The sequence below is a fragment of the Cebidichthys violaceus genome, unplaced genomic scaffold (assembly GCF_023349555.1).
Source record: "Cebidichthys violaceus isolate CVI_PGR_0920_01 unplaced genomic scaffold, fCebVio1.0.p SCAF_20, whole genome shotgun sequence".
NCBI classification, from domain to species: Eukaryota; Metazoa; Chordata; class Actinopteri; order Perciformes; family Stichaeidae; genus Cebidichthys; species Cebidichthys violaceus.
In genome coordinates, this window is record NW_027176373.1 from 8,951,815 (window position 1) to 8,979,172 (window position 27,358).

At 42.0% G+C, this 27,358-nt stretch overlaps 4 protein-coding genes across 7 annotated transcripts in view; 1 reads left to right on the forward strand and 3 right to left on the reverse strand.

Moving 5' to 3' along the window:
• Positions 1-45: 45 nt before the first annotated feature.
• On the reverse strand, positions 46-14,341 carry LOC137876488 (clustered mitochondria protein homolog). 4 transcript variants are annotated; one of them, XM_068716099.1, is made up of 30 exons: positions 14,124-14,341; positions 13,447-13,523; positions 12,075-13,253; positions 11,307-11,464; positions 11,028-11,199; positions 10,632-10,772; positions 10,404-10,534; positions 10,145-10,299; positions 9,716-9,841; positions 9,318-9,465; positions 9,116-9,208; positions 8,680-8,898; positions 7,900-8,075; positions 7,479-7,787; positions 7,244-7,371; positions 6,206-6,307; positions 6,011-6,111; positions 5,690-5,842; positions 5,127-5,189; positions 4,779-5,026; positions 4,607-4,691; positions 3,791-3,944; positions 3,101-3,240; positions 2,888-2,968; positions 2,636-2,761; positions 1,861-1,982; positions 1,653-1,746; positions 1,422-1,553; positions 1,262-1,335; positions 46-1,167 (listed from the first exon to the last, which is right to left on the reverse strand). In XM_068716099.1, exons 3-30 carry the CDS (start codon positions 13,210-13,212, stop codon positions 1,089-1,091), a joined length of 4,848 nt encoding a protein of 1,615 aa, XP_068572200.1. In that variant the 5' UTR covers positions 13,213-13,253; positions 13,447-13,523; positions 14,124-14,341; the 3' UTR covers positions 46-1,088. The 4 variants fall into 4 exon arrangements, with proteins under 4 accessions (XP_068572200.1, XP_068572202.1, XP_068572199.1 ...); XM_068716101.1 differs by lacking the exon at positions 14,124-14,341 and adding an exon at positions 13,799-14,072 and having other exon boundaries at positions 7,250-7,371; XM_068716098.1 differs by lacking the exon at positions 14,124-14,341 and adding an exon at positions 13,799-14,072.
• Positions 14,342-15,881: 1,540 nt separating this feature from the next.
• On the reverse strand, positions 15,882-19,531 carry LOC137876749 (coiled-coil domain-containing 92B-like). Its single transcript, XM_068716549.1, has 4 exons — positions 19,230-19,531; positions 18,708-18,856; positions 18,527-18,574; positions 15,882-17,106 (listed from the first exon to the last, which is right to left on the reverse strand). The coding sequence occupies exons 2-4, from the start codon at positions 18,835-18,837 to the stop codon at positions 16,382-16,384; spliced, it is 903 nt and encodes a 300-aa protein (XP_068572650.1). The 5' UTR covers positions 18,838-18,856; positions 19,230-19,531; the 3' UTR covers positions 15,882-16,381.
• A 794-nt stretch (positions 19,532-20,325) lies between these two features.
• LOC137876490 (F-box only protein 40-like) lies at positions 20,326-25,866 on the reverse strand. Its single transcript, XM_068716103.1, has 9 exons — positions 25,828-25,866; positions 25,169-25,206; positions 24,479-25,028; positions 23,954-24,366; positions 22,385-22,564; positions 21,829-22,070; positions 21,604-21,735; positions 20,702-21,035; positions 20,326-20,592 (listed from the first exon to the last, which is right to left on the reverse strand). The coding sequence occupies exons 2-9, from the start codon at positions 25,169-25,171 to the stop codon at positions 20,380-20,382; spliced, it is 2,067 nt and encodes a 688-aa protein (XP_068572204.1). The 5' UTR covers positions 25,172-25,206; positions 25,828-25,866; the 3' UTR covers positions 20,326-20,379.
• Positions 25,867-26,460: 594 nt separating this feature from the next.
• The window catches only part of LOC137876489 (F-box only protein 40-like), a 6,784-nt gene continuing 5,886 nt past the window's right edge, over positions 26,461-27,358 (forward strand). The window contains exons 1-2 of the mRNA XM_068716102.1: positions 26,461-26,592; positions 27,342-27,358. The exon at positions 27,342-27,358 is cut by the window's right edge and continues 1,147 nt beyond it. Of these exons, the coding sequence (XP_068572203.1) occupies positions 26,590-26,592; positions 27,342-27,358 (20 nt within the window). The 5' untranslated portion in view covers positions 26,461-26,589. The remainder of the gene's footprint in view (positions 26,593-27,341) is intronic.

Below are 27,358 nucleotides of genomic sequence, written 5' to 3' on the forward strand. Positions count from 1 at the left end.
GTAAATTAGCTTCACAATATGTTTTTTTATTGTTATGTACAGCCACGTTTTAATTTGAGCAATTTTTACTGTAAACAAGTTGCTCACTGAGATGAGCAGCAGAGGGACAGCCTGTAGTGAAGATGTCACTAATTTGAGACAAATCATTAAGCTCTATTGATGGTGAATATTGGAATAACTCCCAGAAAACTATAAAAAAAACTCCAACAAATTTTAAATGTACTATATGGGTACATTTACAGATAAACAATTGTAAGCCATGTATCAAAATAGCAGTTATTTGGGGTAATATCTCAAATGATATTCACTAATCACACAATCACTCAGTAATTTGGTGCCAGTGGACCAACTCAACAAAATTTAACTTGACAACAATACAATTCAAAGTGTAATGCTCTCATTTCCACTTTAGGGAGCCATTTAGATACCACAAATATGACTTGTTCTTGTAGAATGAAGACATTACATGCTCAGATGTTTATTTCTCTACAGTCACTTAGATATTAATGACAACAACATGGATTAAACAACAACGTACAGCTCATACACATCCAAAACAATTAGAGATTCATTTAGAAATATCATGTTTTACGAAATGTCCATGGCACAACTGTGAAGCCCAGTGGACACACAGGGGACTGCAGGATGACAGCACGTCATTTAAAAATGTAATAAATTTGAGTACATGGTTGCTGTTTTGTTTTTTCAGTATAAGTAGGCCTAACATACTGTGCTTGTTTATTCATCTAGCAATATAATTTGATTTAGTGTGGAGGGTTTATACATTTATCTGATAAAAGGAAAAGAGTTTACATATGTCATTCATACATGGATCCCACATATTTCATAAGGCTCCTTCAACAGCTCAACAAACTCCTCCTCCAAAGGTAGACTGCTGCATCTGTTTGTGTCTTGGATTTGTTGTTCAAAGTAAGCTAACCTACTTGTTAATACCATCAATTAGCCAGGCTTTCATTTACCATTTTTGCTCATTGTCCACGGCCATTTTCAGGAGTGTGACTGACTACACAGATGCTCTATTGTAACGGTCCCTTTGGTCCATAGTTCAGGGTTGTTGTCAGCAGTTCTTAAGTCTTTTTCCAGCTCTCCCATTGAACTTTTTCCTTTCCTTTCATTTCAGTCCTCAGGTCTGCAAAGTCTTTTGCACTACAGAGAAAGACGCAATAGGTGAGATGAACATTACCACCAACAAATTAGTGGTCATTTTATATTCCATAAGTGGGACTTTTTCTGTGTTCACCTGAGGGTAATGAGAATGATTCCACATGTCAGGTTGAGCTGCTGAAGGATTGTGGGAAAGCTCGGTGTGGAAAACTAGAGAGAAACACAGATCAAATAAATTATCTCACAACCGGATATGCTTGCATGAATGTGTTTGTGTGCTACAAAACTGTCTAAACCTTTGGAGGTGGAATACAGGCAGGTTTGTTACTGTAGATGTGGTTGATGGCTTTCTGAAGGGCCACAGCCTGCTGAGTGAGGCTCTTCAGGTACTTTGAGCTTTCCTCCGTACTCTCATGGTTCTCCCCAACCTTCATGTGTCCAACAATTAAGTCTTTCAGTTAAAATTAGGAGGAGTACATGACATGAATATAACAGAAACCATGGCATTCCAGCATTCTAAAGCATACCTGGCTCTTATATATTGAAAAAGCCTCTTTCTCGTGTTGCAGAGCTGATCGAAACTCTCCTTTGCTCTCGTACACAGTGGCAAGCAGATGATGACTGCACAGAAGACAGACACAAACAGTGAAGTAATGAAAACTTTGATATAAAGGAAATTAAGGAAGCGAACACGATATGAATAGGGGGATAACACCTGACGACCAACTGTCTTACCTTTGTGCATGTTTCAGGGATGTGGCACCGTGGTATTTTGAAGTTGACTTTAAGGCATTCTGTAGGAACTTCAGGGAAAGCTCATACTCCATCAGGCCATGAAGCACTAGACCCAGCATACTCTAATGTAGTGAAGCACAACAGGGACATTAACAGAAGCCGTGCCTTAATGTTCACTAGGCTGGTTGCTGAAATACCAACAAGTTATCAAGTAATTTTCTCAGAGTTGCGTTCGGTGATTTCTTATGATCACTGCCTGTTTGCATTTCCCAGTATCTTATCCACCTGAAGTTCTTTAAAAAATTATTCACGTTGAGTGTTGATCCCATCATCTTATAAGTCCCCCCACAGTACTCGAAGGGATTTCATTTTTAAAAAGTTTTTCTTTGTTTGTCACTTTTGTCAGTAATTGTTTTAAATTGGGTTGTTTTTGTAAGGGTTTGGTTGACAGGTGCCACAAAAACTTAAAAAAATCTGCTTTTAACTTTTTTGAGTTTGTACAATGAAAAACATTTTACCTTACATGTGAAAAAAAATCATCACTCTTTTCCTTCGTATTTTTTCATTATAAGGATTTGAGTAGAGGTTGTTAACACTTCAACTTGGGTATTATTATCTAACCAAATCCTCAACATACCATAAAGCACACACTATAGAGTGTTTACAAACTACCTTTAATGTTTAAAGTAGTAGGAAGATAACATAGAAATAGATTTTTGTGCAAAATAAAGTAGAAAGAAAGAGAGCAACACTTTGCTGGTGAGGTCCCACTTACATCCAGCATTGCGACTTGTGGATGGTCTTCTCCACTCACAAGCAGGGTGAGGTACCGTGCGCGATACAGCAGCTGAAGGGAGGTCGAATGCCGGCCTCCAGCAAAGCAGTACAGGGCCAGGTAAGTCTGAATCACACATAGAACACTTCCATGTGAAGTCGCAAGTGAAATATGACATTAAAGAACAACAGGGTTAACAAGTTAATGTCCAACAATCTGTTTGTGGATCAATGTAAAGGTAAAAGAACTCACATAGTCTTGGATGGTCTGTGGATGGTCGATACCTTGTATTCTCTCACTACTCATAACAGCCTTTTCCTGGTGGCTGAGGGCCTGTGAGACATTGAGACATGAGGGAAGCATTGCTTTACAAAAGCTCACAAATTGTTGTGGGTGATGATTCAGAAGTCTGGAACCACGCTTGGTAAAAGCTCCTGGTAGAAATTAATTGTAATGCATATTTACATCTGCATACTCCCCCAGGATGTAGCAGATCCGTCCCAGGAGACGCAGGCACATGCACACGTCTTCATGCAGGACACCACATACGCTGCTGAACAGAGTCAGGGCCTGACTGATCAATTCATGGCCATCTTTGAGAAGCCCTGAAAGCAAACATAAAACACTACTGATGAGCTTTGAATTTACAAAAACATGAAGTACACCAAATCCTGATGTTTGTCAGTGTCTGAAGAAATTGAAGTTGTAACTAGTCATCCCTAAACATGAAAAAAATGCAAAAAAAACCACCCAATAACTCACAGTTATTACAAACACATTGTCCATGTATGTACCAACAGTGCTCTTAAGGCATAGACCACTTAAACGTAAAATATGTGGCTAACTTTACCCCCTGCATCAAAAACATGACCTCATGAGTTTTAGTAAGTATGACATATTTGCAAAGTGTGTGCAGGTGCTAAACAATGTGATACTTCTGTGTATTGATGATTGTGGGGATGATTTTTTTGTTACACATCCCTCACAGTGCCTGTGTAGCTGGTAACGATATAATGTCGTGCTGTGTTACTTTTCCATATGGGGCCCTCCAGTTCATGGTCAGACACTTGAAGCGCCCAGGCAAGGCCACCATGCTTCCCTAAATGTAAACATATAGACTGTTTAAGTGTATGTTTTTGTGTCTGTGTCTCTCACCCTGCTGTACTGCCACCTGTGCGTGTTGCACAAGCCGTGTGGCGTCTGTCGCTGTAGGTTTGAGATGTTTGACCACAGGGAACATGTTGACAACATCTTCCTCACCAAACACTGGCCTGTGACGAGACTCAAATGCATACTCCCTCAGCTGCACCTAAATACAGAGAAAAGGGAAAAATGAAAACAGCTGCATTTTAAAGCTTTATTAGATATCGTTGCATTTTGGCCACCTCAAGTCAAGGCTGGATTTCATAAAGCATAAAATATGAGCAGTTATTTCTAGAGGTGTGGCCAAAAAAAACCTTAAATATCATCTTGGCTTTCTTTTGCAGCAGATTCAACAATTACCACCATTATTAGTGAGCCCCGTTTTCAATCAAAAGAGAACTTGCTGTTTAGAAGAATAGTTTTTTTATTTCTCTCTAGTCCTTATTGCTCAACTTTGATCTATTGAAGCACCAGATATGATTCTTAATAATACAAAAGGTGTGAATTCAGCTACAACTAGTGCAGCTTTAAGGTGAGACACCCCAGGCATAAACATTGTTTTTCATGCATTGGTCATTTTTGAGATTTTGGGCTATTTTTGCTTCCATAACATGTCTTCTTTCAGACAAGTGGAAAGAAAACATCCAAAATACACATTTAGGTGTTTTCTCTAATACTTCGTCCATTTGTGTCTGTAGATTTCTCCTAAATTTGAAGAGAGTTAGCATTAGATAATGATAAACATAACATTTCAGAAAACTAAAAAAAATAATTGTCTTAATGTAAGTAATCAACTAAGGACGTTTCATGGTGATAATTATTAGTTACCTGGATGCCCGTCTTGATGGCAATCTCTCTCAGTAGTGAGATCCTCTGAAGGCTGCGCTTTTTTATTACTTCATCTATACTTTCACTGGAAACAGAGAGGAATGGCAGGGTGAAATCCTGTTGCACATATCCAACCACACACACACACACACACACACACACACACACACACCTGTCTATTGTGTAGTGGTAATAATCTCCAGCCTCAGTCCTGATCTGGCCCCACAGCTCACTGGGGGTCAGTCTAGCCCACGTACTGTCTGTCAACAAGGGGACTCGACTCCCGTTGCTCCGTCGCCGTCGGCTCCTGCGACGAGAGAGCAGCTCATCTGAGCAGGAGTCGGTGAAGCAGGAGGAGGAGCTCAGCAGGCAGTTTAAGAAGTGACTGACAGCAGCGGAGAAAGCTGCAGGTTCCACATCCTGGGAGAAAATAAGATACATGTGGATATTAGAAAATTTATGATAGATCGCGAAATGTTATTTTAACATTTTACATATTGACATTATTTGAGCACTCCACCTGTAGATACGTCCTGAAGATGTGTTTTGCGCTTCTGATGATGACTTCACTGATTGAAATTCTCTGTGAGGGAACATTTTATTCGTTATGTGATCAAGAAGATTTTAGCATCCTGACGAACAGTGGGCATCCTTTATTTCCTCGTGTTTCTTTCACGTTATATAAAACATAATGTTGTATTCTATTCTATCATATTACATAGGACAGCAATCAGAGATAACTTTAGCCCTTGACCAAGAACATCAAAAATAAAATCTTTGATCTTAACTAAGTCTAAGATTGAGTTGAGATGGAAAGATGAAAGTCTTGCTGGCTGCGTACCTCAAGAGTCAAGTGCAATAATAATAATAATAATAATAATAATAATATCTTCAGTACATCCTCATTTTCTGCCTGGAACAAAATGTACAGATCTGCCGTTCATGTCAGGCCACATTTATTTCAGAAAAATAGGATTCAAGTGAAAATCAATGTAAAAGTAAACTCAAGAGCAAGAGGTAAGCTGTTATGATGACTTTACATATAGGTCTTAAGGGTAATAATAGCATACAGGTAGCAAGTACCTGTATGTGGCTGAGTCTCCCTCTGTCCTCCACCCTGTCCAGCTCCCTCAGTAGGGTGCCCAGGTATCGCACGTTCACACCCCGCTGATGTAGCACTGAGGTCAGGGTCGCACCATCCATCGGCACTGCTGAGTGGTCGAGACAGTCCCTCAGCTACCACACACACACAGACACACACACACACACACACACACACACACACACACAAACACACACACACGCACACACGCACACACACGCACACACACATGCACTAGACTTAGACATTTAGACTTCATGCACAAGGTACATCTATACGTTATTGCTCCACACATGACTCACCACTGCTGGAATCTGATTGGACAGTAGAAAAGCAGCCACGTCCCATAACAACTGCCTCTGCCTCTGAACCTCCTCAACACACTCAGAGGAGAAACGAACACCTGCAGGAAAGACACACAGTTCAATCTGATTTTTTTATTTACCTTATAAACATGATCGTATATATGTGTGTCTGCGCACAAGTGTGTTCAATACCTGGAGAGCAAACATCAGGGTTGAAGCGGATGTCGAAGCAGGAGTCACTCACTGATCCGACAGCCTCGCAAGCTTTCATAATCACATTTCTTCTTTGTAATTCTACAAAAGAATTACAAATGAATGCATTATTAATCGACACACAATTAAACTATGCTCAACACTTTCCTTAGCCTTAATCATTAGTCAACAATGAATATTTGCACATTTTGAAGATCTATAACTGTGATGTCTTACTTAAGTAAAAGTAGGAAAACCACACTGTAAGAACATTAAGTTAAAGGTAAAGCACTGCATTCAAAATACTTATAATTATAACACTATAATTATTATTAAAAGCAAATTCTACTTGCAGAATGACTATATTACATCACTAGTTCATTATTATTGATGCATAAACATGTAAGCATTACAGCATTTTAATGTTGTAGTAGGCTGAGGAGGAATACATTTTTTACACCGTTTGGTAGTTCAATTTATAACAAAGCATCCCATTTTAAGAACTCAAATAAAATGTGTGTGTCAAATTTTAATTTGAAAAATAAATACGAACAAAAGCTGTCAGGAAAATGTAGCGGGGCAAAAGTATAACGCGGCAGAGAATAAATACACTCAAGTTAAACACAAATTCTTCAAAAACGTACTGACAGTAAGCACAGTACTTGTACTAAGTTACATTCCTCCACTGGGGATGAACTTCTGAATTCAGCTTTTAAGCCGACATGGTTGAGAAGTCCAAAGAAAACTGATTATTTCAACATTCATAATTTAAAGACAACTGAGAAAACTCCATCTGCTGATAAAGATCATGTGCTGTGATTGAAAGCTACAGAACAACTAAATGGACCTTGTGATGACATTGTTTTCCCAACTGTTGTTTCCAAAGTCATGCATTCCCTTACTTACATGTCTTATTACTGTACATCCTTTGTTTGTCTAATTGTGTACCTTCTCACTGTTCCTCAGCATGATTTCTCTTTCTGGTAACACAATTTCTCCTGGTTTATCATTTCACTTCATCTAGCTGGTCTTATTCACCCCTACCAGCACCGGATGTGGCTGTATCCCCAATTCTCAGCTCACTGACTGGCTCTTCGCTCTGCTCCATGGCTATTTCTTCTGTTTGGATGAGATCCCGGGACACCATCTTGCCATAAAGTTCATACCTGCAACAGAAAACGCAAGATTAGAGAGATGAGATGCTTCATTTCCAAAGCTCAGCTCATCCTGTTGCATGGTAGCTGCATTCGTGTCCACATCTCGTCTTCCTCACCTGTGCTGGACGAAGGCCTCTATGAGCTCTGGCCTCAGGCTGGCCAGGCTGTGATGGTGTCGCTGTGGGTAACCAAAGATCTGGCACTCCTTCGGCACCTCCCTCCTCTCCTCCGTCTCCGAGAACTGGAAGTTAAGGTCAGGGGGGAAGGTCCGGAGGAGGTCCAAGATGTAGGGTCTTCCGTCATTACCCAGGATGCCTTTGGTCTCGATGCCAGAGCAAAGCTCCACTGGGCTGTTGCTGTGATCGAGCACCTGGTGACGTTGGATTCTGAGCGGTTTACTGGTTTTATCCAGAAGCTCCAGAAACCTGGAATAATGTTGAGAAAATGAAAGGTTGCATGTTTAAACCTACACTTTATTTTGCTCTAAATACTTAAAATATAAGACTTTATTGTTTTTTGTGAGTATGCGTGTATTACCTTGGGTGAGTAAAAACAGTTTTTCCATAGTCATTAGAGCCATAGACAACACTCTGCTCCTGATTTTTCTCCAGTATCCCAGGAATGATGGTTTGAGCGATAACACGGATGCCCCGATAATCTACCACAGCTGTCCCAAGTGTGTGAAGCCCCTCTATGTCTACAGATGTGTAAGCCTGAAGCAGAGCAACATAAGACGTTTTATTTTGATGGCAACAACTTTTTTTCATGCATGTCTTATTGAAAACATTAAATACTATATAAATGAGACCAAATAGATGCATTTAGACAGTGTGAACAGGCTAAGTAAATAATCTAATTATTTTTATTTTCCTCTCATCGGTTAAACAAACAGAACGTGTGCTAGCCTTTCATATTACATTCATTGTTATAAGTAGGCTACAATTATCAGAACAACAGAAACATTCAGGCTCCCTCATGTGGCTCATACTGCAGATATGAACGTTGAATAAAACACTATGGAAGAAATTTCGGAAATTTATGTGGAGACCCTAATAAAATCTCCCCTTGTGGGTTGTGACCCAGTGTTTAGGAGTGAATGGATTAGATTACAATCTGTATATTTGAAAGTGAAAATATAGGAAGTACAGTTGTATAGCACAATTTCTAGTGTTTTAACTGTTGAATATTGTTTTCTCCATTAAAATCTACGTCATCGTACCCTTACAGAACTACTGAATGTAATACTGTCCTTTCTGGAACAAATGTACTTTTAAATGGGACAGAGTAAACAGTAAATGTATTGCTGTGAGGACCTACCTGTGCTCCCCTCAGATCACAGATGGCAGCAGCATGAGCAGCAGTGTTGCCCCCTAGTGGGCTGTAGTGCTCCGATATGTCGAACCCGAGGCTGAAGAACAGGTTGTTCCAGATGAACATCTGCATATGAGGCGCCTCCCCAGGGTTTAACGGCATGACGTTGCCGTCAACAACAGCTACAGCGCCTCGTGTTGCAGAGGCAACAAAGTCACTGTTTGTCTGGATGGAGGGATTAAAATCTTGGTGAACATGTTCTCCAAGAGCAGGAGGAGGAAGGAATAATCTCACTGAACAGTGTAGAGGAAGTTAAGGGGGACAAAGATCTTAAACATCTGTATGCCTGGTCACTGCTTCAGGGATGATCTCACAGTCACAAGTCTGTTTCTCCAATCATTAATCAGATGGAAAAGAGATGTTTAGAAATCTGTGGCCTCACCTTGAATATGCTCCTCTCTCTGTGCAGGCGCTCCTGAAGAGAGTGCCGAGCGAGTTCCCTGCATCCCTGCAGCTCCTCGTTCCACTCCCGACTCTGTGGTCATAACACACGGCCTACATATCAGCATCAGCATTACTACCAGTTAGCCTCAGATGCTCCATGAAACCTGCATGTGCATTCATGCACATTTTATGTCTGCAACCTGCCCAGCGGTCTGCTCGTCCTGGCCCATTCGACTGGTGTGTGTCTCCTCCGCTCTGACACAGTCGAGGGTGTGGTCTCCATGACGGGCGATCCAGGTGAACACCTGGAAAGGTGCTGCGATCCGCTCAAAAGGGTGTTGCTGGACTCTGGTTCAAAGCAAGGGACAGAGAAAAATCTTGTATTAGTAAAGCGTGCATGGAAGTTAGGGATTCTGTTTTATTAAACTCATGTTACTGTCTTGTATCAACCCAAGCCTCAACTCTAGAAATATAGACGACTGCTATTACTATATTTCCATCCACATATTAGATTGCTATTAACAGTATAACATGTCACTTGTCGAGCTGGAACGACATGTTTTAGCATGTCGTTCCAGCTCGATTACAGACAGCTCACCTCTTCTTCTGCAGGGCACTGAAGGTTTTCCTGAAAGCAGGGCTGACTTGACTCAGCAACTCAACTAGAGAGTGGCAAAGGATTTTGGGAAGTGCAGGTTTAGGGTTGAAGTTGAAGGTAGTTGACCTGGAGCAGTCAGAGCAGAGCACAAGTTGAATCCAGGTAAGTTTCTACTGTCCTCGTCGTACATAATTGTTTTTGGTTAACTGCTCTCTGTGGGCACTGTTGCTGTAATAAACACTTGCTTAGTTGTGGCACTTGGAAGAAATACAACATGAGAGTGAGACTGAGAGTCTATACAGTATAGTTGTCAAGATATTTCAGTCTGGACAAAAGTAGTGGACTGACCGAGCCACGCTGCCAGCATGGCTAAAAACTCCTCAATTTTCATAGCTTAGCAAACAAATGTCTCAACAGTGTAACACTCACTGGTTGAGGAAGAAGCCACGTGTAGAGGATGTAATGTTGAGTTCTTTGTCCTCCATAGTCAGGACATTGAGGTACATTAAGTCACCGTGCATCTTCCTGTTTCCTGGAGGAGGGTTCCAGCTGCTCATGGTCAGAACCCGCAGACACTGAAATGGCTGTAATAATACTTTCATAAAGTCCACTTGTTGCTTCACAACAACCTAGTACATGTTTCATTGCATGTTATATATCTAACCGATTGCAAAATCTGATGTCTCACCTTCCAGTCATCTCTGAGTGGCTGCAGTGGCATTAGTGGTCGGTCTTTACATCCCGGGAGGATGTATTCTGGAGGGCTGCAGTCAGCTGACTCCTTTTCAGAAGCTCGCCTGTTCCCCACGCTGTCACTGTCTGAAGGGATGAATATGGAGGCGAAACGTTGAATGATTACAGGCGGAAGTGCTCAGACTAAACCTGAAGTGAGGAGGTAATAAGAGAGTAATATTACCCTTGTCTCCTCTGGTGTAACAGGTGAGGTAAGAGAGTGAGCTGCAGTTTACTCCGTTGTATGCATCTGCTGGGTCGAGGCTCCTCAGAAGGTCACGAACATGTCTGAGATGAAGACGAGCATCACGCACTGTGTAAGGATCTGCAACAAGACAACAAGACCAGAAAAGAGGCTTTTAAAAGGGTTTGATAGAGCATCTGTCTGATGAGAGGTCAACATAGTTCATACTAAACAGGGCCTCCCTGTGGCAACATGATACGGGTCCACATGATGTGAGGTCTCATAAAACTGGACTGAAGTCAGACGCTTACAATGTTGCTCTCCAAAGTGAACGACACACTTTATTATCACATAAACACAACTTTTAAAGAAGAAAGAATAGGACGAGGCAGTTACCCTCCACCACCTTGATCAGCGCGCCGTCCTGGATGCCCTGGACGGAGCGCAGCTCTGAGAGGCTGTCGAGCGCGATGCCCCTCAGCTGGAGGGAGAAGCACGTGCAATGGCAGCTGATCTCGTGCTCCATCAGCACCTGGTGCAGTTCGGCTACCAACATCTGGCTTGACACCTGAGAATGGAGGAGAGTTGTATTGGAGCGGTTCAGACAAACGTGAATATACATCTTTAAAAAAAAGGTATCTTTAAAAGAAAAAAGGAGACAGAGGTACACAGAACCTGAAGCTCAAAACTTTCTTTTCCAGGAGGTTGAATCCGGACAGTGAAGTCTGTCTCTTGGAGAGCAACGACGTCCCCGATGCTGAGTTTCCTTTTATCAGCGTCACACTGCTGCAGGCGATCATCCTCGGAGCTTTCTTCAGCTTGACTTGGAGGTGCTGTAGGCAACAGAAGAGACAAAAAAAAATGTGCTGATGAAAACATTTTAATGCAGGTTAATGAGGTGAGAATTTAATTTGAAAAAGAACAAGGAAATCATTACTAAATGCGAATTTGAAAAAAAGAAAAGAGCAATTTCCATCCCTTAAACCGAAAACAAAAATAGCTTAAATGTAAATACTCAAATCAAAACCTGAAATGCAAAAGTTTGAATTTAAATATGTAATCGAAGAGGAAATTAATGTGAAAAGGGAAAATAGATTAAGTTAGTTTTCCATTTTCCACCCTCTATTTTGTGTTTTTATCATAATTTAATATTTGGCTTTTCACTTTTTCAAATTGTCATTTCAATATCCAATTTAATTGGGATGTCCTATTAACATTTAATTATGGCCCGAATATCCTGAGTAGGCTACTAAAATGTAATAATATATGACTGGAGCCATTTTCTCTTTTAATTCTAATTCAGAATAAAATGATCCTCCAAAGCGTGATGACCCCCTGCACAAGCTGCAGGTAGAATGTTTGAAAACCACAGTGCATAGACAAACAGCACACTGCAGTGTAAATAAAAGCAAAGATAAAACACAATCAAATAAAACCGCTCACCTTTAACATGTGGTGCTGCCAGAAACATCCTGTCGACTAAAAACAAGGTTTGCTTCGTCTCGGCCTCCTCCTCCTCATCATGTGGCGGAGCGGTCTTGATGTTGCCGTGCTCTTCTCTCTTCACCGGGTCGTGGCATTGAATGTGATCTGAATCTAAATCTGACTGGTCTGTGGGTTCCTCGGACGGATTCATGTTTGTTTTCGTGTGGATAACCTTACAGACCTTTTCGTTTACATTCTGATCGGACGCCACAGTCGGCTGTCTCGTCTGTTCATCCTCCCAATAACTCTGTTGAGTCAGGTCCACGCCACGCTCAGCAGGGTCAAAGTTCTCCACAACTTCAGTGCTGCTGATGCTACATTTTGTCGGCTGAACTTCCTTCTGTGAGTCAGTGTTCTCGTCCGTATTGTTGTTGTGTTCAATCGGCATCACTGAGGTGCACTCAGATTTTGTAACATTCTCCTGTGTCGGCTCTGTCCAGACAAAGTTTGTGTTTTCCTGAGCAGCAAGAGTTGCCTGTTGCAACTTCAAGATATTCCCTTCATCAGTGTTCAACTCCTCTATTAGCTTGGTATTGGTATAGCTCAGTATTTCATGTTCTTGCACAACCATCTCTTTTGAAGCTCCGGTATCTCTTAGTGTGTTTACTTTTCTCTCCACAGTCTGATTATTGCACACGCGTATTTCTGTCTGTGCCTGAACGTCTGCCTGGGACTCTGTCTGAGTCTGCACCCCCATACCAATCTGTGTCTCCACTTCGGTCTGTGTCTCAACCTCCGAAAACCCCCTGTTCCTCCACCTGTTGCTCCTCTCTTGTCCTTCATCTCTCGGCTCGTCCAGCCTCACTCCCTCTTCCTCCTCAGAAACCAGCAGACACACCATCGGCTCCACCAGAGTCACATCCCCTCCCAGGTTGCTGCTCAAGATGATGTCAGGAAACAGGAAGTGCTCTGGTTCGAGGGCAGGGTATTTCCCGCCGGGGGAGATGGTTAACAAGTCGTCCGGCATGCTGGGCGATTCACATTCACTCTCTTCGCTGGAAAGCAGAGGGGATCTTTCCGCCTCACCCTGTGCCGGTGCATCCTTACACTTAAAGTATGTCGACAGTGCGTGACAGCACTGAACTATGTTTCCCATGGTGCCTTTGTGCAAGAAACTGCAATACGACTGCAGGTGGCCTAAGGGAGGAAACGCCATAATTAAAAAAAAACACTTTTAGAAGCTGCTCAGTATTTAAAAAAAAAAGGCTTTTTCACTGTCACATGTGTGTGTCTGTTTGTGTGGCATGTGTAAATGCAAGCAACTAAGAGCCTTAGATTACAGCTGACAACAGGGAGATTATGAAGTGTCCCTGCAGTGGTGTCACCTTACAGAGGAAAGGAGTGGAGAACCTTGGTGACTAAATCTCATCAGATGGACTCTGGAATGATGTTGGGTGTGTGGGAATCCTGGAACACAGATGAGAGGGAACGCTGAGCAGAGTATACACTTATAGTTATTTGGCTGCACAAAAGTGTTTTAATCAAAACAGCAGAATATTCTAAATAGACTCAATTTAAATATTAATACAGTATTAAATCCTAATGAGTTTTTATAAAAATAACACCTTATTCAAGCTCATGAGAACACCAAGGTGAAGCAGAAAGAATGTGCATGTATCCTCAAACAACAGAAGAATAACACAGCTTGAAAATTACATTATTGTAATCAATCTGGACCCTACCAGCCAGCGAAGAGAGAGAGGGAGAGACTGCAAGTCTGTGTCATCTTATCCACACTCCTCTGCTGTTCATCCTGCTGAAAGCAGAGAGCTGAGTGTCCCAGTCTTTCCTCTACAGCAGGAGGCTCCCCTGTCCTTGCTGCAAAACCACGTTACACAAACTGTGTGTGTGTGTGTGTGTGTGTGTGTGTGTGTGTGTGTGTGTGTGTGTGTGTGTGTGTGTGTGTGTGTGTGTGTGTGTGTGTGTGTGTCTGCCCTTCATGGGTGAGCTGGGAGAGAGCATACAGGCCCCTCTATCCACACATATCCACACATCTTAGTAGCCTACCCATTCAAGTCCAGAGGAGGGCGACCTCTCCGCCGTTGATGATGTCACTTCCTGTATTCAGACCGGCCCGTGCACCTCTCTATCAACCTTGAATGTGTGCACGTGCAAGAGGTGCATAAATAGCCTAGCAGCAGCAGGAGGTCTGGCTCTTCTTTATATTTAGAAAGCTGTACCCGAGTCGCGACCAACAGCAAACGTCTCCCCCAAAAACTCAAAGTCCTGGAAACAATCATCGAGTGTCTTCTTCTTTCAGCCACAAGCGCTCGAAAGCAGCTCCGCGGTTGTCATGGCAGCGCTGCAGCGAAATAAATTGACATTCTGAGCACAGTCTCCAAGACAACTGTGGGAACGTTCTAGAATGGGACGTTTGCTAGGAGACAAGTTACACCAGCTAACGTTACCACGTGCGAGCGATACAGTCGTTTGTATAACTCTCCCCATGATTGTCAATACATTAATGAATTAAAAATGTTACCTCACCGAAGTTTTTCCTCCAATTGCTTAAATGTATGTGTGACTTATTGAAACAGTAGTGGCTACTGTGCATTTGTTCATTAGTACATGGTGCGTTATGTTCCTGAGCTTGGTACATTGATGACTGAATGCATCTCGTTTAAAGCAGAGTATTTCGACGTAGTTCTCCAACCTATTTTATTTGTATTTTTGTATTTATCTTCTAATTGTTATAACTGGCATTAATGTTTATGCAACTTTTTGCATTGGCAAGAGGTGAGGATTGAGTGTTCCAAAATATTTATATGGATTTATACGTTTCAATAATGTTCCTTTCAATAAAATATAACTGAAATTTGTCTTCGTCTTTTAAATTCCGCAATCCATCTGTATATTTTCCTGTTTATTTAACAAATCACATGCCAATTTAATTTAGTTTATTTTTTAGTTTGCATCATTCAGTGTGCTGCCATATCATGTTGCAAATAAATATCTATGGTAGAAAAAGATGCAGATTGCAAATGAAGGACAGTCAGACTGCAAGTCATCACAATCTTCCAGATCCAGAATTGAACCGTTCTGTTAGGGTTATGGTGATATTTAATACTGCTGAATGTTTTTATTTTGTACAATTTAGGGCAGATTATTCTTTATTAGTTGATAAATTGTTTGACCTATAAAACATCAGAAATTTGTAAAAAAAATAAAATGCCTGTAATCATATTCTAAAGCCAAAAGTGACATTTTAAAATGGCCTGTTTTGTTTGACCACAGTCAGTTTTATGTATAGGCGTTATCAAACTGTAAAAACAGGCGAAACCTCACATTGAAAAAGATGGAGAATGTCTAATGTTTTTGCTTGACTAATGATGTGTATGATCGATTTATTAATTGCGGCTGATTAACTACTTGATAAATTGAATAATAATGTCAGCTCTTGTACAATTTGAGTAATAATGTAAAAAAAGGAAATAACTATTGATACAAAAAAAAAATACATTTGAGAGCAATTGGTCATAACATCTTTGTAGAGCCACACAGGCCTTTTTTACAGCCGATAATTTTACATGTCATTGTAAGAAAAGCACAGGTGCAACTAATAAAATCAATAATGGCTGAATTCCATTTAGCTGTGTCAGGGTCCCGGTATTGTTCATGTTGGCTCACTTTCACAATGTCATGGCTTACTCACAGAACAGAGCCATCAAAAAAAAGCTATTAGTACTTATGAAGTGCTGGGACAGACAAACTGAAACTTTTCAAACACTGAGACAAAAGACAATACTCCAGAAATAATTCTCTGCCATGACGAGGCACATTGCATGAATTTAATAAAGTGCAAATCATACAAAATGTCCCGAAGCCTTCTCGAGTGACTTTTCAAACCTGGAATGCAGCTAGTGCAGTGAAAAAGCAGATTGCCATGTACGTCAACAGTACGGTGTGTTCACTGTATTCATGGCAAGGCTACTAATTACAAGCAAAAGCCGTGATCAACAGTGTTAAAATCAAAAGGCATCCATATGAAACAGTACCACTTTTCAGTCTTTTTTTTGGACCAGCTCTTATCTTCACATTTTCAAAGTACAAGTTGTACCATCAATGTGACGGATTAGGTTAATACGCTGTTGTGATCACACGCTCTTGTGCAACTAACTTCTAAATATTTAACTCACTTCCTGAAATCTACAGACAATCACATGGTTACATTTTGTCTTAAGCTTTTTTCTAGAATAACTGCTTCCGTTGTTGGTTGATCTTGGCCAAAAACCTGCTGGAAGACAACGTTGTCTTTTCCATCTTCATCACAGAGCAGTTTCTCCCTCTCCTGCTCCCATGTCCACCCTCCTGTGCACCCTGCTGTCCTCTATATCCTCCCACTCATCCTCCATCCCCTCTCCGTTCTGCGTTCTGATCGGCTGGTTCAAGCGAAGGAGGCGGTATCTAAGCGGCACTAGGAAGAGGGCGGGGTCAGGCATAGGGTGTGGCCTCTGCGGTGACGTCACCCTCTCCTGGGGGACGCAAGCTCTGACCCTCTCCTCCCTCGTGCTGACACGCCTCTTGTATCTCGATTCTGGTTGGCTAGGAGAGGCCGGTGGAGGTGGAGACAGGAGCCAGTCTGAACCCTCCCCTTCGTAATCTTCATCCTCCTCACCGTCGTCTTCTTCTTCTTCATCATCATTCTCATCTTCCTCCCTTCCTCTGGGTTCCCCCTCTCCCTCGGCCCCAGACTCTGTGCTCTGCTGCCGTTGCTCGAACAGTTTTAAGCGTGCGGTGTGGAGCTCGTGGCAGAGGGTTGTCGTGGTGACATTTTGGCGTTGCAGCTCTCGACTCAGTAGTGTGATCTTGTGGCTGCGACGTTTCAGCTCCTCCAGGAAGTGCCGCTCTTCTTCTCTCAGGCTCCTTCCCAGTGCTGATGCCCGTGCCCGGCCGGCCCGCAGCTCTCCACGCGCGGCAACCATCACGCACTGCTGGTCCTCTAAGAGCCGCTGTGCAGCCTCACAGCGTGCTGCCAGCTCTGCTTCTTCCTCTGAGAAACATAAACAAATACAGTATGGACTGAAGATAATCAAAATACAGAAAATACTGTAGATGTTGAGGAGATCATTCTATACATTAGGATGCCATTATTTGGTCTGTTTTTCTATCCTCCATATCTCTTTTTTTGATTATTTCTGCGTGATTAATCTCTCTAATATTACATTTCATACGTTCTTCTTTTCACTGAGCCTTTCTGTGCTCCCTCACTTGGCAAGATAAATAAAGAATACACAAATATACTGTAATGTACTTCCCTATCAGTGACCATTGTAAATTTGGGGGCCAGGCTATTAAGGGGTATCAAATATAAAAAGCACTACTTACATACCACCACTACCCAAATAGCTTTGGTTCTCCAAAAGACTTACAATAATACTTATGATAACAATAAACACAAGAATACTCATTCCCTGTTAAAGTGCATTTTAGACATCACTTCCTATGAATAATTTCTCCCCTCCCTGGAGACAAATGTTGGGTGAAAAATGTATTTATATCTCATGTATTTGCACACATACTTTTGTTTTATAACTCATCTGTTGCAGATTAAGTTCAAAATCACAGTGCTTGAACATTCTCAGTAAAACCAAGGCTGGACTAAAGCACTTGACGGACATGGATAAATCAATACAACTTGCAATACACGGCATTCAGAACAAAAATATGCAAAACCAAATATACTGTATATGCCGGGTTGTAGACAGAAACAGCGCTTTAAATTCCAACAAAATGTTACCTTCTAACTTGTTTATTTCTCTCTCTCTCTCTCTCTCTCTCTCTCTCTCTCTCTCTCTCTCTGGAACATTGATTTTCCTTGCAGGAAAAACTGAGCACATTGTTCCATCCAACTTTTTCTTTCCCAATACTGATTCCAATACCTCAACTCAGGTTATCTACTGATACCGAGAACCAATCCAACACCAGTGGTCTATTTTTCCCAAACTTTAAATCTGAGTACCTTGCTGCCTGGATCTCATTGTTGACAACTTTTAGGTTAACTAAAAACAAAGTCAGCAGTCTGCTGTGACTGACTAATTGTAGCTAATAGCAGAAACACTGAATGCCATGATGTTATTTACAAGGAAACTGTATTGAATGTGGATGGATTATGTCATGGCCGACACTTGAGCCACATCATAATGTGCAAATACTGATCTAGCATATTGTATCAGTGCATCGCTATACCTAACAAATATAATAAGATGTACTGAAAATATAAACAAATGAGTATAAAATGTTAACAGTAATGCAAATACATCAAAAGATCAAACTCAATTTACAGTAATAATGTGGCATCGTGTCAGGTCATTGCACCCCTTTCTATCATGAGGTCCTTGTGAATTCTCCTCCTCTCCATGACTCCCTCATATCATTTCCCACTTAGTCATCAAGGAACTGTAATGTCTTACCTTCTGTGCTTCTGTCAGGAAACCTGGAGTCCAGCTCACAGCTTAGCTCTGCGGCCACGAGGAGTACAAGCACAACAGGCGGACAGACAGAGAAAGATAAGACAGGGTGACAGACACACAGTCAAGTGGTTCAGTGACACATGAAGCGATGGAGAGCAGCAGGCCGCCGGTATACACTGACCATGACAGCGCCTCCTCAGGTGTGTGATCTCCAGCTGCAGACCCGTCAGCATGGCCAGGTGCTCCTGCTTCAGGAAGGCTATGCCTCTCTCCACACTGGCCACCTGCTGCTCCAGCTTCCCAGCATCCATGGCTGCAGCCCTAGACAACCTGCACACAGATGCATGAGGCTGGATGTCTTTGGGTAAGGTTTCTCCCACTACAGATGTTTTGTGTCCATTTTGAGGACCGACACAGAGCAGAGCTTAGATTACTTACTTACTATGCGTCTGTTCCATGAAGAGTAAATAAAATGTATTTATCAAGCTATACTGATAAACCATCTGCTCGACATTTTATCTTACTCAGATTATCTGCATTAGCATTATAAGGTAATTCCCTTATAAACATATTAGCAAAATGCCAACACTCTTATTTAATAACCTCATTCGGTTTTATTTCTAGCCCATAAAAGCTTTCTCGTTTCTGCACCGTCGCGGTGTCTACCTGTAACTGTGCCTTCATCACTGTGACCGTGGCCTACCGTGATACTGAAGCTGTGTCCAGTTCAGAGCGTCTCTCATGGATCCTTGTATCGCCGCGCTGTCTCCGTCCCTCGATGAAGCGGAGATGGAGAAAAACGAAAAGACTCGTGCAAAAACGTTCTGCGTGCAAAGCGGCGCTTTACGCGTTTCTCGTGCTCCCAGGTGAGCTGTTTCTCTGTTGCAGCAGGCCGACGTGTTTCCCGACCGTGTGAACAAATCCTGCTGCAGTCTGAGTGGAAATAACCTCCTCATAACCTTCTGCTTGTACGTGCAGTGCGGCTGCTGTACCCACAACAAAGCAGTCCTGTATGAGGGGTGATCAGTGCCACGAAGCCGCACCAGCAGGAGGAGGAGCTCCGTGGAAGTGACGCTACCAGCTGTTGCAAGCAAAAAAAGGAATAATATTTTTTATTCCTTGAGATGATAGAGAGCCCCATCCCACCTTTCGGTAACAATGTTTAGATTTGTTTTTCATCAGTGTTTGGAAAAGCTTATGGATCATATGAGGCTCTTTGTTTATTTTCGTTGGCAGAATAATTATTCTGATGCTTTACTTAAAATAACTGAAACGTGTAAAAACAATAAGTAAAAATACCGTTTACAGTTTAAGTACTGGATTTACATAAATTGTATTAGCAAAACATACTTAAAGTATCAAAATTAAAAGGTCCATTGCAGTGTTTTAAATTATTATATGTTAAGTATTGACAGCATCTTAAAGACAGCACATTTTAGCTAATTATTATACTGATTCAATCAATAATAACTTATAAAGTTATTATATTTTTGTATATAAATTTCTAATTTGCAAAGTAATTTGTAACTATAGGTGTCAAATAAATGTAGTCGAGTGAAAAGTACAATATTTCTTCTGAAATTAAGAGGTAAGAAGTTCTTCGTCTTCATCAGTCAACTAGTTGATTAATCCTTGCAGCTCTAATTGTATTTTATTAAATTATAATTTTTTCATATAAAATGTTTTAGTAGATAAATTACAACTGTATACATAAACCATTCATCCAATAATTTGAATATTAGGTAGATTACACAGAAGAAAAAAAATACGTTCAGGTTTATTTTATTTGCTCTGCAGTGCTTCAAGACATACTGGTTATCATCAACGGCAGGTAGAATCAAAAAGGATCTTTTTCATTGTTGCAATCTGTTTCTTGCAAAATGGTCGATGAGGCTAATTCTCTCCTGGCTGCACTCCTGCTTGTCACTCATGCTTGGGAGGGGAACAGGCTCACTGTGCAGAGAGGACTCGTAGTAAGGGCAGACTTTTAGATGAGCCGATATTGGAGGGATGTCTGCCATATACCACGAATCCACTGAGGAGAAGAGGTGACTGAACTCCCATACCTGGAGAGAAACAGGAAGAGTCAAAGGGAAAATATGGATCACAGTGAGTATGGGATTCCCTGTTATAAATTAAAATGATGGATTGGATGATTCAGTACGCATATCTCACAGGTTTGGCCTTCCACTTGGCTCCTCCATGTGAGTAGGTCTTCTTCTCCCAGCAGAGGGTGACCATTCCTCTCTCCTGCAGCAGAGAGGAGCTCACCTGCCTCATCAGCTGGGACACCAGAGCCAGCTGGGACAGGGACAGACTGTCCAGGAAACTGGCCATGTGGCACAGCACCTCGTAGGGCAGCGAGCTCAGAGAGTCCTCTGGACCTCCTCCCCGACCTCCTCTCTTCCTCTGAGTGGTGGAGGAGTCCACTGAGCTCCTGGACGGCTGGGAGTCGTCCCCTACTGAGGCTACAAGTGTTGGACGCAAGTTGAAACTCCTCAGCTGTTGACTGTAGGGATGAAAATATAAAGCCCTTCATTCACTAAACAAATACAAGCCAATAAGTTTCTAAACTTTGTTTGTGTCCAAATTTGAAATTTACTAAATGAACATCATGCTGTATTGAAGGAGACTTGAAACTAGGGATTGAGACCATAAATGTTCAAACATGTTTACAATGTTTACTGAGGGAATAAATCAAATGAGATGTAGGATCATTTTCTCATAGACTTCTATACAATCAGACTTCTTTTTGCAACCAGAGGAGTCGCCCCCTGGTGGCTGTTAGAAATAATGCAGGTTTAGGGCAACCTGGTGGCAACCTGTTGAATATAAATCTAATATTCATTCTCTTTTAGCTCTGTTTTTTGTCTCTACTAACTCCTGGGGGAACCTTCTGGCTCTTTAGCTGCTAAAATGTTTGTCTGCTGTTTGGTAATGAGCAGCTAGCATACACAACTCTGTGAGAGTGATGAGAGTATAAATCATGGCCACTCTAAAATTTTGTGATAATATTAAACAACAAATGTTAGACCCAAATATTTGAATCTGTACCGATGAATGTGAAATGTGCTCACTCATAGGAGACGATGGCTTTGTGTGTGGAGGGCTGAAACCTCCTCTGGCTGTAGGTGCATCCCAGGTAGGATAGGGGGCATCTCTGCTCAAACCAGCCACTCAGACTCGTCTGGATGTCACAGTGGACGTTCCTGGGAGGGAGATGAGAAATCAACATCCATTACTTTAATGTTAATCCTTTTTTTCAATAAGAGAGACAAGTCAGTAGTCAGTAGTATAGACACCTGAAATGTGTGGGGAACTCCCTGCGGTGGAAGGTGTGACCGCAGAGGAAGGTGAAGGCACAGCTGGCTCTGGTGTTTCTGCTGTTCACCCTCTCTGACTGCAGCTGAAGATGAAGCTTCAGAGGTCTGTCGACCATCACCTCAGCCAGGGTCGTCTTCGCTTGAAACGGAGCCGTGCGGAACGAATGCGTCTGTGTTGCCACGTCGACATAAAGCCCATCGGATGCATTTGACTCACTGATCTGCATGGAAACCAATCGTTCATAATCCCTGGATAATTCTAGTTAAAGGGCCACTGTTTTTTCCATGAAGTACCTCACTAAAGGTACCAAAATGTAGCAATTCAATACATTTACCATAAGTTTTCTTACTCTTCCACACAATATAAAAATCAAACTGCAATAACTTGAAACTGGTTTTAGTATAAACAAAAAAACACATTTAAATGTTCTTTGTTTATTAGACAATAACTGTTGCTGCTGGTACAATTTATTTTATTTAGCTTGTTAACCATCATGTTACATATACCATATACGGTCATAAATATCTGACTGACCTTGTGACCCCTGACCTCTATTTCAGCATAGCCCAGCAGGGTGGCTGCTGCTTCATCACTGAAGCAGTCCTCTTCCTTGAATACGAGGTCGGATGTGTCCACACTGCGAGGCTCGCTCGGAGGCAGACTTGTGTCGTAGTGATGGACCCGTCGCGTGCTGTAGTGATAGCTGTCAGGGATCTTACAGGAAGAAATACATTTTACATGTAGTATAGAGTACAGTGAACACATCTATTCGTAAATGATTATTGGGTCAGGTTGACTGCAGTATGTTTTGTTTACATTTATTTTAAAGCTGTATTGGGCCATTTTAGGCTTTAATGTAGTTGAGTGCAGTTTTATTTGGATGGAGTGCTTCCTAGTTGCTGTAGTTTGTACAAACTCTTTTTCCCTACTCCAAATTTAATTTGGGCATAAAGGGGTCTAAACTAGGGATGTAACAGTACGATTATGTCAAATGTATCCTGAACTGTTGGGTACAGGATGTTCCGAATGCGTCATCCTCAGTTTGGTAGGCCCTGTGAGCAAAACAATTGATGCTAAAACAGTTTATTTTTGCCTACTCCTCACACATGAGGAACGGAGGTCGTAGAGTGTGAGTTTTCACTCAAGGGCACTTCGAAATGCAGACAGGACGAGCCAGAGATAGAACCACCAACCTTGTTATTAAAGGACAACATGCTCTAGCCATTGAGCCACAGCTGCACAGTGACAAATATGCTTGTCAAAATAGCTGGCGTCTGTACAGTCATAGTTCCCACACGTCGTACGTAGGCAAGTATGTGAACGATTCTGTTCATGATGCAGCTGGTTGTACTGTAAAGTACTGTATATCTCCAGCCTTAGCCAAGTTAGTCAAGCTCAGTGGACCACAACTTGTGTCAAACTGTATGCCAACATTGATTAACTAAAGTTTACCTACGGATACACTTCAAACATTTAATTCATGACGACATAACCTGAACATGTCAATCAGAGACAAACACAGACCAGGCAAGTCTTTCTCCCCACGACATTCAGGCAGCATTCCACTGCAGTTTTAGACCATGTCATAAAGAATACTGAATATACTAAACTAATACTAAAAGCATTTGGTCAAAGTGCTTGAGCACCCCAGCAATGTTCCTTCACTTGTGCGTTTTAATAAGTCTGTTGTGGCTGCCCTGTCGGTGCATAAGCTGCAATTCAGGAATTATCGACAGATCAGAGTCTTATGATTGAGATTTACTGACATTTGTGTTATTGTTTTTATTTTTTACTTTTTCTTATTGACAAAATGCCTGTAGCCAATTTAAGTTCCTCAACTCTTACAATAAGAATAATGGCCAATTAGCTGCCGTTGAATGTTCACATTTTTCAAATCAAATGAAAAATCTTACCGTAAACATACCGAACCATGATTTTATTTACCGCTACACCCCTACACAGGTATGTTACTGTTAAGGCCCGCTGAGAATTAAGCCCTGGATATGAATGAAAAGGAGGAGGTCATCACTACGGTTGATGCAAACTGACCCCTTATAAGGGTGATAACAACAGTTCTATTTAACAGTACAATGAAATCATCACCTTGAAAGAGTGCAGGGTCTGGACTGGGATAGGCTCCAGGCTACCGTAGACAAAATCGTCCTCCCTCGGTGTACAGGCCTTGATTTGTCCGAAGGTAAGCAGCATGCGCCCATGATGCACCACATACATGTTGAACTCCTGCGGGCTGAGCTCCTGCCCCAGACGGTCCAGCACCCCCTCCTGCCACGGGGCCTGACCAGTCTTATCTATGTCTGCAAGCGCATTATCTTTGTCCTTGACCTTCTCACCCGGCTTGGGATTGTCTTGGTTTGCCTGAGCAACAGCACAGCCGCCTTTGTCCATGCCGAACATCATCTCACACAGGTCGTATCTCTCTTTGTTGATGCCCGAGGCTTGCCCCACTCTGTTCTGTAGAGTCTCTTCGACAGCGTTATTCTCACACAAGCCGTTTTCTGCACGAACAGAGGTGTGAAGTGTAAAGACAACAGATCAGGAAAGAAAGACCAAAAATTACAACGCATTTGTATTACTTTGTGTTTGAATTATAGACATTGTATGTTTCACCTTTGTCTGTGACACCGTTGACAGACCCTCCTGTTGCCGTCTCCTTTTTCTTCTCATCCTTTATTTCCTCCTCATCTGCTTCGATCAGCTCTGGAAAGACAGGCTTCAGTTTCAGGCGGTCATAAAGGTCTGACTGATCCACCAGGGCCATGGCAAGATCCAGAGGCTCCCCCTGCCCCTGGATTTCCTTCAGCACGTTCACCTGCAGGGCCAAGCCACTGTGTGGGTTTGTGTCATCGGTCGGCCACCGGAGCCACTCCATGGAGCAACACACGACGCTGGCCGGACACATCTGGAGGTGAGCCGCCTGCGAGGAGCGGGGCAGGTGGAGCGGGCAGCCGTACTCGGCGTTGAGGCAGGGCACCCTCACTTTGGGGCAGAGCAGCAGGTGATCCTCCTCTTTACAAAGGTGGAAGAGAGCTCCACAGTGCAAGCGGCAGGGGATGACCGCACAGCACACAGAGACCTCCACCCGAGCCCTGCAGCGCCGGCTGTAGCAGGAATCACAGTGGACATGCTGTCGCACCCTGGAGGCTCGAGAACGCTGACTCTGATTGGATGAGAAAGACAAAGAGAGGAGCCAACTAGAATACAAGATTTAAGATTTACAACATCGAAACACTGCATAATAAACATGGTGCATCAGGATTTAATTCAACACGAATTAGATGTGGAAGATCTGTGACTCACCATATCTAGAGGACGGTGAACCAGAGGATTTTGTAATCCTGCAAGTAAAACAGAAATGACAAATAGATTCATACTTAAACCATGTGTTAAATACTCCAAATAGTGAATCACATAGGCAAGTGTTACTTAACCTTCTTGGATTGTGATCCATCATCACTAGTCACATATGGCAGATGATTATGACCAGGTCAAACAAAGAGTGATTATTTCCTTCCGGTTTCATTTTAATTATTTTTAGAGGCCTGCCATAGTAAAATTATATTATTATTCTCAAGAGTTTTAGGCAGCATTAATGCTGTTTGTTTCGTATATTATGTATCTTATGATCCCTACGCCTCACAACAAACAGGAAGCATCAACGTTTGTTCTTCAGCTTGGCTCCAAAAGGACTTTAAATGCATTTATCCCATGTTCTTACTAAATGAGGAGCTGAAGGTAAACTAGAGGCCTGTATAGTATAGTATTCAGGTGTGTGTCCTGTAGCACAGTAACTCAGACGAGCACTAGAAGCAACTCAAATGTTTTGCTTCTACAATTGTATTACTGGTCTAAGAAGTTTCTCTGTACCGTTTGCAATTTAAAATAACAAAAATTAACATCATCAAAGTATTATAACACATTCACAACAGGATCAAACCGTATCCAGTCAAAGCTCTTACCAAGGTGCCACCGCAGACGTGTTGCTTCCTCCTCGTATAACGTTGTTTTTGGTCCCTGTGCTGTTTGTACTGCCAGGTTAAAATTAGCCAAGAAGGTTCAGCAGGAGAACCCCCCCCTTCAGTTTCTGCAGCAGACTCAATCACGGCCACCAAACTTCTATCTATTCCTGGGCTGAATGAATGTGCACCTGCATCAAGCACAGAGTCATCATTATCTTCTGTTGGAATGGCACTAACACTTTTTATTGAATCTCCACTAGAGGACACTGTTTGGATATTAAGTAAGACTAATTTTGCTCTCTGCAGCTGGAAATCAATTGTGCAGAGCATCACATTATGAATCAGAGGGAGAGATTTCCCGATGCAAGTCTCTGAGGGCGCTGGTAACCCAAACCATGTTTCTGACCACCTGTGTAACATTTCTCAGTCAGTGCTCGACTCTATTTATAAAACACACACATAGCTCAGAAACATATACACACACACACACACACACACACACACACACACACACACACACACACACACACACACACACACAGAGACACAGAGACACTTGGTCTTTAAAGCACAAGACGGAGTACACAGAGTATGTTTCTCTGCTTTCCCTTCTCTTAGAGCGGTGGGCTTAAGTCTGTAATTCTGTTCCCATTGACTATAATGTCACGGGACCCTGCTGGTATCCTGCCATTGTATGATGACACGCAAGACTTTGAGATTCATAGCTTCTTCTTTGTTTGCAGGACCTGCAGGATCTGAAGCATGGTATGGTTTCATTTTGCAACTCTAAGATTCAGTTTTCCACTTTTATTTCTCCTTAGGTTGCTATAAGCTTGTTAAAATCATCTTATTTTACACTAGTTGACAGTGTCACTGACGGTATGTTCTGTTTTGCCTCTCCATTGAAGCTATAAGATGTTTACCCAAAGTGAATTATTCAAACCCACAATGCCATGTATATTAATGGCTGACCCATTTCATCAAATTCCCAAAATTCAGCCTAACTATGAAGCAAGGAATCTCTGTTCTTCACATATTTCACAAACCGTTCATCTGATCTACTTCACACTTGGCACATGTATTGCTGGGGACCCCATGGAATGCTTTCTTCAAATTTGGAAATATGACACGTTCGATATTAATACACTTTAAATAAACAAGTAAACAGCGCTCTGTGTATCATAATGCTGCTAAGCTGGGCCCATCCACTATTCAATATTTAATATAAATATATAGCTGTTTTTTCGCCATTGCCCATCTTGCCCAATGGTAAAGTCGGCCGCAGTTGTTTTTTCCTGAACCAGAGTGTATTTCACTGGTGTTTGTGAAGGTGTTTCAATTAGCGGTACTCAAGAAAGCTCCAGGCCAAGCATTCAGCCTGTTCTGAAGAGGCATGTTTTCAAAGGGCACTATACTAGAGATTAAAAGCCCCAAATTAAAAATGATTTTGTGACTTTTTTTATGCTTTTTATCCGTTACATTATTTTCCTTTCTTCCTCCCTGAACCCAATCAGAGTCAGCGTTCTCGAGC

Bases quoted from the DNA above. Each gene is read 5' to 3' on its own strand.
- LOC137876488 (XM_068716099.1), bottom strand. From the start codon at position 13,212: ATGGGAAACATAGTTCAGTGCTGTCACGCACTGTCGACATACTTTAAG. The intron at 8,899-9,115 runs GTGAGGCCACAG...CCCTCCATCCAG, and splicing joins GAGAGAGGAGCATATTCAAG to ACAAACAGTGACTTTGTTGC. The intron at 1,168-1,261 runs GTGAACACAGAA...CTTTCTCTGTAG, and splicing joins ATCATTCTCATTACCCTCAG to TGCAAAAGACTTTGCAGACC.
- LOC137876749 (XM_068716549.1), bottom strand. From the start codon at position 18,837: ATGGATGCTGGGAAGCTGGAGCAGCAGGTGGCCAGTGTGGAGAGAGGC. The intron at 18,575-18,707 runs GTCAGTGTATAC...TCGTGGCCGCAG, and splicing joins CCTGAGGAGGCGCTGTCATG to AGCTAAGCTGTGAGCTGGAC. The intron at 17,107-18,526 runs GTAAGACATTAC...TATGTTTCTCAG, and splicing joins TCCTGACAGAAGCACAGAAG to AGGAAGAAGCAGAGCTGGCA.
- LOC137876490 (XM_068716103.1), bottom strand. The intron at 22,565-23,953 runs GTGATGATTTCA...TCTTCCTGTAAG, and splicing joins AGACCCTGCACTCTTTCAAG to ATCCCTGACAGCTATCACTA. The intron at 22,071-22,384 runs GTCAGTCAGATA...GTTTCCATGCAG, and splicing joins TAGAGGTCAGGGGTCACAAG to ATCAGTGAGTCAAATGCATC.